This window comes from Moschus berezovskii, chromosome 5, assembly GCF_049115385.1.
Source record: "Moschus berezovskii isolate FMDL1 chromosome 5, NW_MosBer_1.0, whole genome shotgun sequence".
NCBI lineage: Eukaryota > Metazoa > Chordata > Mammalia > Artiodactyla > Moschidae > Moschus > Moschus berezovskii.
In genome coordinates, this window is record NC_142464.1 from 112928590 (window position 1) to 112941380 (window position 12791).

Genomic DNA, 12791 nt, shown 5'->3' on the forward strand with positions numbered 1-12791 from the left:
CTGAGTCAACCAAACCAGCCATCTCTCCTGGGCATGGCCAGGAGAAAGCCCACACCTGTACTGGCACCTCTTTGAAAAGTTTGTCTCCCATCTCTCGGGCCTCATGGCAGCTCAGCAAACCCTTTATTGACCCCTACCACCTCCTCACTCACATTCACACCCTGCTCTTGCCCTTCTCATCCCATCAGATGACCTCCTTTCCAACCACTATCCCAGAAGGTGGACTCAGTTCAGCTCAGTTCAGCCGCTCAGTCGTGTCCGACTCTTTGTGACCCCATGAACTGCAGCACTCCTGGCCTCCCTGTCCATCACCAACTCCTGGAGTTTACTCAAACTCACATCCATTGAGTCGGTGATGCCATCCAAGCATCTACGACAGAGGATGAAGGTGGACTGCTACTGCTGCTGCTAAGTCGCTTCAGTCATGTCCAATTCTGTGCGATCCCATAGACGGCAGCCCACCAGGCTCTGCCGTCCCTGGGATTCTCCAGGTAAGAGCACTGGAGTGGGTTGCCATTGCCTTCTCCACCCATCTGTGAATTCCCGCACATCCAGAAACAGAGTTCTACATCCTAGCAGCTCTGCCTCTTTTCTTCCTATCTCAGAGAACCAGGATGCCCACTCTGTTGTTCTGAAAAACTCGTAACTCCCTTAGCATCCATGACATGATTTTCTCCTGGTTCTTCTTGTTTTGATTCATCTTGAATCTTGCTCCTTCAATGCTCGCAGGATCCAAGATTTGGCATAAGCATTTTTATTACCCCTTCTACATGCACTCCTGGACCACAGGCATCTCTGTTATTGGATGATACCAATTTTGTTGTTCAGCTGCTCAGTCACGTCCAACTCTTTGGACCCCCTGGACTGCAGCATGTCAGGCTTCCCGGAACTCCTGGGCCAGGGGCATCTCCATTATTGGATGCTGCCAATATGTTAGAAACTCTTCTGAGAACTATCAATCCTCTGCTTGAAATGGTCAGACAAGGACAAGATGTTCCACTGCTTTGGGGAGACCACAGACCACTGTAAGCACCCTCCCTTAGCCATCTCATCTTGAACATTCTTGTTCTCCATGTGCTCCCACCTGAGCTCAGTGGAGAAGCTCCATCTCCAGGCATCTCCAACTCAAGATATCAAGCCACACTCAGCGTTTTCCCTTCCAACTTGCTGTCATTCTGAGGTCCTTATTTCCGTAGACCTGACACTCTACACCCTCTTCTCCCCACCAACACCTCGTCAGACACAACCCTCTCAGCTCTCCCACTTCTTCTTACCTCTCCATTCCTACTGCAAGTGCTTTCATGAAATTCCTACTGGATTAGCCCCCAAACTCCCAACGATCCTCTGTTCAGCAGCCTGGGCAGTGCTTCTAAGACAGAATGAACCAAGCCACCCTCTGCCACTTTGGTGACTCTCACCTCCTTGGCGTGAGATGAAAGCCCTCAGGGAAGACCACTGGCTTTATCTTGCTCAGTCTGCTTCCTGCCCTGGCTCCCTTCTCTGCCCACCCACTGGACAGCATCCATCCACACTTCCCCCAAAACCTCATCATGGCCCGTTCTTCTATGCAGACTTTCCTAACTCTAGAGAGTAAAAAGAACTGCTCCCTCCACTGTACCTCAGCCTTCCCACACATCCATCTATCATGGTCCCTGTAAGCCACAGAGTCCACACCTGCTCACCTATTGGTCCCCCCACCAGACTGGCCTGAGCATCTTCCCAGAAGGGCCAGGTCTAAGTTCATTGTGAATTTCTAGTGTCCAGCATAACACCTGGGTGAAAAGGAAATATTTGTTTCATTCAGAATATATGAACAGTGGGTAGTAGAATGTCAAAGCAAAAAAGAGAATTTGAGGGTGGCCATCCTCTTGAGGATGGCTTCCCTCATAGCTCAATCCATAAAGAATCCGCCTGCAATTCAAGAGACCTGGGTTCAATTCCTGGGTTGGGAAGATCCCCTGGAGAAGGAAATGGCAACCTACTCCAGTATTCTTGCCTGTAGAATCCCATGGACAGAAGAGAGGAGCCTGGCAGGCTACAGTCCATGGGGTTGCAAGAGTCGGACACAACTTAGTGACTAAACCATTCATCCTCTTTGGAATTTAAATCATGCTTTTCTTAGTGATGCCTGGAGTTTGAGCAGTAAGCAGCTGACATCTGCTGTAACCCACAGGGCAGTAATGTCAGAGGGTTAGAGCGATATTTGCTTTGAATGGTAAAAAGATCCATCTAAAATTTAAAGAAGGAGAATTCATTAAAAGAAAAAAAAGCTCCCGCAGTAAATCTTGGCCCCTTAATTATACCTTCTCTATCACTTAACTTCAGAAACAGAATCCTCGGCGCCAGGGCATATTTAATACTCAAATACAACAGAGAATTTGAGTATTAAGCATGCTTCTAGGTACCAGCTCTTTAATCTTGCCAAATGAACTGTCCCAGAAACCACGCTTTTTATAGGGGAAAGAAAATCCGCCACATACATTAGCTATTAGCTGCTCAGAGTATTCTCTTTCCTTCTTTTCCACATCTGCCAGGGTGATATATTCGGAGTCACTGCCACCCAACATCTCTGTGTTGGACAGCTTGACCTGAAGTCTCTTTTCTAATTCCTCCAAATCCTAGAGGAAAAAAAAGAAAAAGAGAAAGAAAATCTAAAGTACCTTAAATTCCAGAGAAGAAATGCTTTTATTTTTTTACCACATTATCATAAAAAATTTCTTATGATAATTAATGCTGTGGGTATTGTCCTACTGAAGGATTGATGAGAAAAATTTATTTTTCTCATTAAATGTAGAGCCTTAGAAATAATGGATTATGTATTTTCTTCTGTATTTTCCTCCCCCTCCCCCAAATAGGCCATACTTTAAAAACAATGAAAAGTATCTTCCAATCTTGATGAAGTTGCCGGAACATGTCATGGTACTCTGGAGTGTTGGGATGGAATATTTCCTCTCCACTCCTCTGGTTTCCATGGGGAAGGATTACTTAGTACATCCCAGGAAGGAAGTGATATGTATTTGATTGGTGGTTCAAAAGCAGGAATTGAGTGCAGCCCTTAGCTTGCCCAGCCTCATCCTCTTTGGGACAGACCATTCAGGGGAGGCCACCACCCTGGTGTGGCTTCAGTCTAGAGTGAGCTGAGCAGCAAGTGTCCCTCGTGTGTGGGGCGAGGCCTGAGGTGGCCCAGCTTTGCCAGTAAGTGATTTAGGTAAGCAATTTAGCTAAATCCCAGATTCAGTGTTAGGAAGCCATGATTGCTATATATCTAAGTCACACCCTGCAAGCAGGATCCTCTCAGTAATAAAGCTGGCATTTGTATATATGTCTCCCAAACACTTTCTCTTAACTAAACCAGAACTTAGAAGGAAAAGGAGAACCCTGTGTATGGAGTCCTTCAAATCCCCATCCACAAAGTGTGGATGGCAGTTCTCTTTTCTCCAGACCTGTGTCCACTGACATGAAATCAACACTGGTGTGGGTTCAGTTTCATTAGGAAAACTGCTATTGACTGTCCAAGTGGAAGCCACATATGGCTTCTGATTCTCACAGCATCTCTACCAGAAAGAAAAGAGGGTTCCTTTTCCAGGTGAGGAAACTCATCTATGGGAAGCTGAGATATCTTGTCCGGGGTTCCCCAGTAGGAAGTGGTATGCTAGGCTAGGTCCCTTAGGCCCATGGACTCCAGAGACCCACTCTTTCAACTTCATGCATTATCTGCTTCTCTCCAAAGCAACTGCCATTTCTGGGTACTTCTCATCCTCATACAGAGGTTCTAAGGCTGCTGTCAAGAAAGGCAATGCCAAAGAATGCTCAAACTACCGCACAATTGCACTCATCTCACACGCTAGTAAAGTCATGCTCAAAATTCTCCAAGCCAGGCTTCAGCAGTATGTAAACAGTGAACTCCCAGATGTTCAAGCAGGTTTTAGAAAAGGCAGAGGCACCAGAGATCAAATTGCCAACATCCGCTGGATCATGGAGAAAGCAAGAGAGTTTCAGAAAAACATCTATTTCTGCTTCATTGACTATGCCAAAGCCTTTGACTGTGTCGATCACAATAAACTGTGGAACATTCTGAAAGAGATGGGAATCCCAGACCACCTGACCTGCCTCTTGAGAAACCTGTATGCAGGTCAGGAAGCAACAGTTAGAACTGGACATGGAACAACAGACTGGTTCCAAATAGGAAAAGGTGTACGTCAAGGTTGTATATTGTCACCTTGCTTATTTAACTTATATGCAGAGTACATCATGAGGAACGCTGGGCTGGAAGAAGCACAAGCTGGAATCAAGATTGCTGGGAGAAATATCAATAACCTCAGATATGCAGATGACACCACCCTTATGGCAGAAAGTGAAGAGGAACTCAAAAGCCTCTTGATGAAAGTGAAAGAGGAGAGTGAAAAGGTTGGCTTGAAGCTCAACATTCAGAAAACAAAGATCATGGCATCTGGTCCCATCACTTCATGGGAAATAGATGGAAAAACAGTGGAAACAGTGTCAGACTTTATTTTTTTGGGCTCCAAAATCACTGCAGATGCTGACTGCAGCCATGAAATTAAAAGACACTTGCTCCTTGGAAGGAAAGTTATGACCAACCTTGATAGTATATTAAAAAGCAGAGACATTACTTTGCCAACCAAGGTCCGTCTAGTCAAGGCAATGGTTTTTCCCGTGGTCATGTATGGATGTGAGAGTTGGACTGTGAAGAAGGCTGACCGCTGAAGAGTCGATGCTTTTGAACTGTGGTGTTGGAGAAAACTCTTGAGAGTCCCTTATACTGCAAGGAGATCCAACCAGTCCATTCTAAAGGAGATCAATCCTGGGTGTTCATTGGAAGGACTGATGCTGAAGCTGAAACTGCAATACTTTGGCCACCTCATGCGACGAGTTGACTCACTGGAAAAGACTCTGATGCTGGGAAAGGTTGGGGGCGGGAGGAGAAGGAGACGACGGAGAATGAGATGGCTGGATGGCATCACCGACTCTGTGGACATGAGTTTGAGTGTACTCCGGGAGTTGGTGATGGACAGGGAGGCCTGGCGTGCTGTAATTCATGGGGTCGCAGAGAGTCGGACACGACTGAGCGACTGAACTGAAGTGAACTGAACTGATGCATTTAAAATTCTCAGATAAACTGTATCCAGTGAATTGTAGCCACTATAATAATTAAAATGCTCTGTAAGTGGTAGAGGTGAGATTTGATCACAGACCTGCAGACACCAAAGCTCTTATTCTTGCTCTATGACATACGACATTGTTTCATTACTCGTATAACTGCAAGCATCACAATAATCATTATTCTTTGTTGTTGGAGGGTCATTTAGACTCACTGAACCTCAACGTCCTCAGCTGTAAACATAAATAATGATGGCCACACACAGGGCTGCTGTGAAGATTAAATAATACGTGTAAAGCCCTGTGTGTGCTGCCTGATGTTCACAAGAGTGGTGGCACTCAGGATGATGACAATGACGACAATAAAAATGAAGACGGTCTGCCTTTTCCTTGGGATGTGGTGATGAATCCTCCCGCGTGGAATCCAGAGGAATGAGGAAGAAACATTCCTCCCCAGTCTCCCGAATCTCAAGGTGGTGACAGAGATGACAATGGTGACCATGATGAAGACAGTGGTGACGGTGGCAGTAATGAGGGTGATGGCGATGACGTGATAATGAAGGTGAAAGCAGCGAGGCAGAAGGGACGATGTTGAGGATGACGGTGGAGGGGGTGACGGTCGTGGCGATGAAGATGGTAACGATGCAGATGACGCTGGTGATGGGAGCAATAAGAGCGATGGCAACGACGGTGGTGGATGGTGAAATGTTGGTGGTGCTTCTGGAAATGAGGAGAAGCATGGTGATGGTGGTGGTGCTGACGATGATGAGGATGACGGTGAAGATAATGCTAATGGCGGTCACGGCCATCATAAGAATGATCATGACGATAACAGAGATGGTGGTGGTGATGGAGACGAGGATGATAATGGTGACGGTGTGGGTATTAAGATGATAATAATGGCAATGATACTGATGATGATGGCCGCGATCATGTAATCAGAGTCTAGCTGCTACTTTGCTACATGTTTTATACACATCGCTCTTCTCCTTTCTATAATCCCACAGGACAGGTCTTACTATCCTGTCGCACAAATGCCAAACCCAGCATTCTGAGAGTTCCTGAAGGACAGACCGCGGTATCAACCTCTACTGCCCTGACCTGTTTTGCTGTGCATAGAACAATGTAAAGTTTGTATAAAAGGCTGAAAAGAGGAGAATTCAAAGTGGTATAAAGACTTGTAACTAATAAACAAGGTACATATTTTAAAATACCCCAAAACTGTTTGGAAAATAACATCAGTAGTGGTTCTCTTTGAGTGCTGGATATGACCGACATTCTTTTTCCCTACTTCCAATATTCTTCCACATTTTAATAATATATATTGTTATCTTTTATGCTTATACATATAGTTTTATATGTCATTACATTGTGTTGAAAAGTGTATGTTGTGATGAGGTACTTTTATACATAAAAGATACTTTTCTATAATACTGTGTTTTATATATCTTAATAAACTATTTTGAAGTTACTTTGAAATAGAGGTTGGAGGCTTACATTTTCTTGCTTTGAAAGAATCTTCTGGTATAATTCATCATCAGACTTCTTTTTAGGAAGAAGGTCAAGGAGGCACGTTTTAAAACTCTGAATAAACATCTATTGTCAAAAAGGGAAACAAAACAACAAGAAAGATTTAAACAATGGTATCTTCACCCCTCCTTCCTTTTTCTCCTACCACCTTCTTTCTCCCCTTCCCCCCAACAATCTTGGCTCTAGGAAAAGACCTCAGATTTAAAACCACAACAGTGGCCCAAAATGGACTGAGTTTTCATGAAGCTTCTAAAGAAAAATGCCTCATCTCTCCTGCACATATTTATAAGGAGCCTACTCTCTGGGAAGCCCCCCACTTTCCCCATTTCCATGAATCAAGAAAACAGACAAGGTAAAGGGGGAGTTGCTTCTCTGTGGAAACAATCAGAAGAACAGTTGTAAGGAACTAGGATGTGTAAAGTCATCCGCTCCTGCCCCCTGTGTCAATGGATGGAGGTGTCCTTTAAATCAAGAAGTGTTCTCCATAGGCAGAGACATGTTGACAAGTCCAAGGGTGTGGTCTCCACAGTTTGTTTAATCATTCACCTATTGCAGGACATCTGAGTCTTTCCAGTTTGGGGCTATTATGAATAAAGCTGCTATGAACATTCACATACAAATTTTTGAGTGAACGTAAGTTTCTCTGGGATGAATGTCCAAGAGTGCAATAAGTGGGTCTTCTGGTAACTGCATGTTCAATTTGATGAGAAACTGCCTGTTTTCTGGAGTGGGCTTTTACAGTCCTACCAGCAATGTATTAGTGATCCAGTTTCATCACATCCTCACCAGCATTTGGTGTTGCTGCTGTTTTTATTTTAGCCATCTTGATAGGTATGTAGTCATATCTCATGTGGTTTTAATTTGCATTTCCCTAATGACAACTCTGGGAGCTGGTGATGGACAGGGAGGCCTGGCGTGCTGTGATTCATGGGGTCGCGGAGAGTCGGACACGACTGAGCGACTGAACTGAACTGAACTGAATGGCTTAAGGCAATGACAGAGGATGAGATGGTTGAATGGCATCACTGACTCAGTGGACATGAGTTTGAGCAAGCTCGGGTGATGGTGAAGGACAGGGAAGCCTGGTGTGCCGCAGACCATAGGGCCACAAAGAGTAGGTGACGACTGGGTGACTGAACCACAACAACGGCTTAATGATGCTGAACATCTTTTCCTGTGCTTTTGTGTGTGTTTACTTGGCAGCCATATATTCTTTTTGGTGAAATATCTGTTCATGCCTTTTGCTCATGCTCCAACTGGATTCTTTACTATTTCTATTGATGCTTGAGAGTTCCTTATATATTGTAGGTACTAGTTCTTTTTTAGAATGTAGTTTGCAAAATATTGCCTCAGTGTTTTCATCCTCTCAACAGGGTTTTTTTTTCAGAGAAGAAGTTTCTTATTTTGATGAGTTTCAATTTATTAGTTTTCCCTTTTATGGGTCATAATATTGGTGTTAATCTAAGGAACCCTTTGCTTAGATCCCAAAGACTTTCCTCCTTTTTTTTTTAAGATTTATACTTTAAATTTAAGTACAGGAGCCATTTTTAGTTAATTTCTGCATGAGGTATGAGGTTTAGCTTGAGGTTCATTTTGGTTTACATATGGATACTCAACTATATAATTCATTGAAAAGATTACCATTCCTCTACTGAACTGCCTTACACCTCTGTCAAAGGTCAGTTAGACATATTTATGAAGAAGGCATCTTTTGTTTTTGAGAACTAATTGATGTAACCAGCTTTGTTCTTTCTGAAGATTGCTTTGGCTATTTGAGGATCTCGTGTGTCCATACAAATCTCAGGATATTTTTTTGTTGTTGTTCTATTTGAAAAATACCATTCAGATTTTGATAGGGACTGCACTGAATCGGTAGACTGCTTTCAGTAATACAGATATTTTAACAATAGGAACTGTTTCAATACATGAGCATGGAATATCTTTCCATTTATTTGTGTCTTCCTCGATTTCTCTCATCAAAGTTTTAAGTTTTCAGTATACAGGACTTTCACTTCCTCAGTTCAAGTTATTCCTTGGTATCTTATTCTTCTTGATGCAGTTGTAAATGGGATTGTTCTCTTAACCTCTCTTCCTGTTAGTTTGCTTTTCATGTATAGAAACACAGCAGATTTTTGTATGTTGATTTTGTACCCTGCAACTTCATGGAATTCATCAGTTCTAACAGTTTTCTGTAAAGTCTTTTCTATGTATAAAATCATGTCTTTTGAAAAGAATCTTTACTTCTTCCTTTCCATTTTGGATTCTGTTTATTTCTTTTTCTTGCACAACTTCCCTAGAAATTCCAATACTATGGTGGATAAAAGCGGCGAAGAGTGGGCATACATGTATTGTTCCTGATCTTAGAGGAAAAGCTTTTAGCTTCTCACTGTTGAGTATGATGTTAGTTGCATGTTTGTCATATATAGCCTTTATTGCATTAAGGTACATTCTCTCCATGCCTACTTTGTCGAGAGATGTTTATCATAAATACATGTTGAATTTTGTTACGTGCTTTTTGTGCTTTGAGATGATCATATGATTTTTATCCTTCATTTTGTTAACGTGGTGTATCATGTGGATTGATTTGTGGATGTTGAACCATCCTTGCATTTCTGGAATAAATCCCACTTAATTATGGTATTAAAAAGTGGAAGTGTTAGTTGCTCAGTCCTGTCTGACTCTTTGTGATCCCAGGGACTGGGGCTGGCCAGGCTTCTCTGTCCATGGACTTCTCTAAGCAAGAATACTGGAGTGGGTAGCCATTCCCTTCTCCAGGGGATCTTCCCGATCCAAGGATTGAACCTGGGTCTCCTGCACTGCAGGCAGATTCTTTACCACCAGAGCCACCAGGGAAGCTATAAGCCTTTCAATCTGCTGATAACTTTGATCTGCTAATAGTCTGTTGAGAATTTTTGCATCTGTTTTTACCTGAGATACTGGTTTGTGCTTTTCTTTTCTTCCAGGCATCTATCAGGTTTTGGTATCAGGGAAATGCTGGCCTAGTGAAATGAGTTTGGAAGCATTCCATCCTCTTCAGTATTCTGGAAGAGTTTGAGAAGGGTAGATATTAAATCTTCTTTAAGTGTTTGGTAGAATTTACCAGTGAAGCCATCGATCCTTCTTTTTTTGTCAGGAGATTTGTCAGTTTTGTTTATCTTTTAAAAGAACCAGACATTGCTTCACTGGTCTTTTCAATGCTTACTTTTTAGTCTCTATTTCATTTATTTCCACTGCAAACTTTGTTATTTTCCTTCCTTCTACAAACTCTGGGCTTTGCTTTTCCTTCTTCTAGTTACTACAGGTATAAAGTTGGATTGTTCATCTGAGGTTTTTCTTGTTTTTTGAGGTAAGCCTGGATGGCTATGAATTTCTCCCTAGGAACTGCTTATGCTGCATTCCACAGATTTTGGTAAGTTTTATTTCCACTTTCATTTGTCTCAAAACATTTTTCAATTTTTCCTTTGATTTCTTCATTGATTCATTGGTTGTTCAGTAGCACATTATTTAATATTCACATATTTGTGATTTTTCCAGTTTTCTTCCTGTACAGGTATCCCTAGTGTTATTGAATTCTGATTTAACAGCACTGTGCAGACATTTCATTTTTATAGATCGAAGGTTTGTACCAACCATGTATTGAGCAAGTATTTCATCATCACTTTTCCAACAGCTTAATCTCACTTTGTGGCTCTATGTCACATTTTGGTAAGTCACGCAATATTTCAAATACTCCACCAGCAAAAAGATTACAATTTGCTGAAGGCACAGATGATGGTCAGCATTTTTAAATAACAAACTATTTTAAAATTAATATATGCATATTGTTCTCTTAGATAAGCATTGCACACTTAATAGACAACAGTATAGTGTAACTATAACTTTCATATGCACTGGGAAACCAAAAACTCATGTGACTCATTTTACTATGATATTCACTTTACCGCAGTCATTTGAAACCAACCCACAATATCTCCAATGTATGCCTGTGACTGATTTCTAATTTCATACCACTGTGGTTGGAAAAGATGTTTGATATGATTTTGACCTTAAATTTATTGGGACTTCTTTTGTGGCTTCATTATGCTTGCCAATACTAATAAGCTCTAAGAAGATAAAAGTTGGTCTGGCTTTTTACCCACTGAAGTCTAGGGCTATGTAAAGTAACATTCTTTTCTCAGGATGTTCATTTCAAATCTATTTTCTTTTTGACCCCAAACTGAAACAGTAATGTTTATAGGTCTTATCCCATTTCTTTAAATTAAAAAAATTTTTTTAATTTAGAATAATTATGGACTTAGAGGGAGGTGCAAGAACAGAAGAGCTCTGTGTGCTTTACCCCCAGGGCTGCTATCTTACATCACTGTGGTATTAATATCATATCAAACCTGGAAATCGACATAGGTCCAATACAGTTAACTGACCTGACTCATTTTTTCATCCATTTTGCAGGCACTCACTTGTGTGTGTTTGTGGTTTTATGCAATTTTACCTCATGTATTCCTATGGGCTTCCCAGGTGGCTCAGTGGTAAAGAATCCACTTGCCACTACGTGGCTTCAGTCCCTGGTTTGGGAAGATTCCCTGGAGAAGGAAATGGCAACCTACTCCAGTATTCTTGCCTGGGAAATCTCATGAACAGAGGAGCTTGGTAGGCTATAGTCCATTGTGTCGCAAAAGAGTCTGCCACAATTTAGTGACTAAACAACGATAGATTCCTATAACCACTGCCACAAACAAGATAGAGAATCTTCCAGCACCAGGAGAAACCCCCAGTCCTACTGCTCGTCTGACAGTAGCCACCCCCTTCCCACAGACCCTAATCTGTTTTCGTCTCTGCCATTCTGCTTTTAAAGATGACAACTCCATCTCCTAGACAAGTCCAGCACCCCTATCTTTCTCAAGGGCTGCCAGGGAGCTCTAAGCTTCTGGGCTGCTTCTGCTCTGAGTGACTTCTGAAGTCTGACTTGTGATAACATATCTCTACCAGAGGAACAAAATTTGAAGTCTTTGTGTAGCACAGCTCTCTCCTCCTCCCTGTGTTTCTCTAGGTCCTACACACATGAAGACATGCCCTGAGACAATGGAAGGCCAGGCTTAGAAAGCACTTCTCCCAGCCTGATGCTGATTTCAGCCAGACACATTTCTACTGAGCAACTAATCTGTGCAGGGCATTGTTCTGGGCTCTGAGGATACACAGACCTTGTACTCAGACAAACTTCATTTAGGTTCTGACTCTCCCATTTAACCAGCTATGTGATCTTGGGCAACTGATCAACCTCTCTGAGCCTCAGGTTCTTGAGTAAAATAGCAGTGAGGTTTCCATGAGATCAGACATTTAAAGTGTTTAGCCTAGCAGAGTATCAATGCTTCATAAACAGTGCTGTAATGATGCTGGTTACACATCCCAAAAGAGCCCAGAGTTTTGCCCACAGAGACTTATCTTTTCTGTGTGTTTTCTAAATTTTCTTTTATTTTTAACTGGAGGATAATTACTTAACAATATTGTGCTGGCTTCTGCCAAACACCAACATGAATCAGCCATAGATATATGTATCCACAGAGACTTTTCAAAGTGGGACAACATAACTCCATAATTCTATAGAGTAAGAGCTGGAAGTATATTATTTTTACACTTTTCCTAAAGTGGCCCAGAGAGGGGAAGTAACTTACCCACAGTCACACAGTTGATAAGTGTCAAAGGATGGATTACAATCCAAGTTTCTGACTCTTCAGTTCAGTCGCTCAGTCATGTCTGAATTTTTGTGACCCCATGGACTGCAGCATGCCAGACTTCCCTGTCAATCACTAACTCCTGGAGCGTGCTCAAACTCATGTGCATCGAGTCAGTGATGCCATCCAACCATCTCATCCTCTGTTGTCCCCTTCTCCTCCCGCTTTCAGTCTTTCCCAGCATCAGGGTCTCTTCCAATGAGTCAGTTTTTCGCATCAGGTGGCTAACGTATTGGAACTTCAGTTTCAGCGTCAGTCCTTCTGATGATATTCAGGACTGATTTCCTTTACAATTGACTGGTTGGATCTCCTTGCAGTCTAAGGGACTCTCAAGAGTCCTCTCCAACACGACAGTTCAAAAGCATCAATTCTTCAGCACTCAGCTATCTTTGTGGTCCAATTCTCACATCCATA

General features: G+C 42.3%; 1 protein-coding gene across 4 annotated transcripts in view; it reads right to left on the minus strand.

Annotated features, from left to right (window-relative positions):
- EVC (EvC ciliary complex subunit 1) overlaps positions 1-12791 on the minus strand; it is a 90803-nt gene that overhangs the window by 57694 nt on the left and 20318 nt on the right. For all 4 annotated transcript variants that reach the window (XM_088836478.1, XM_088836477.1, XM_088836476.1 and 1 more), the window contains exons 6-7: positions 6616-6714; positions 2481-2618 (exon numbers count right to left, since the gene is read on the minus strand). In XM_088836478.1, the coding sequence (XP_088692604.1) occupies positions 2481-2618; positions 6616-6714 (237 nt within the window). The remainder of the gene's footprint in view (positions 1-2480; positions 2619-6615; positions 6715-12791) is intronic.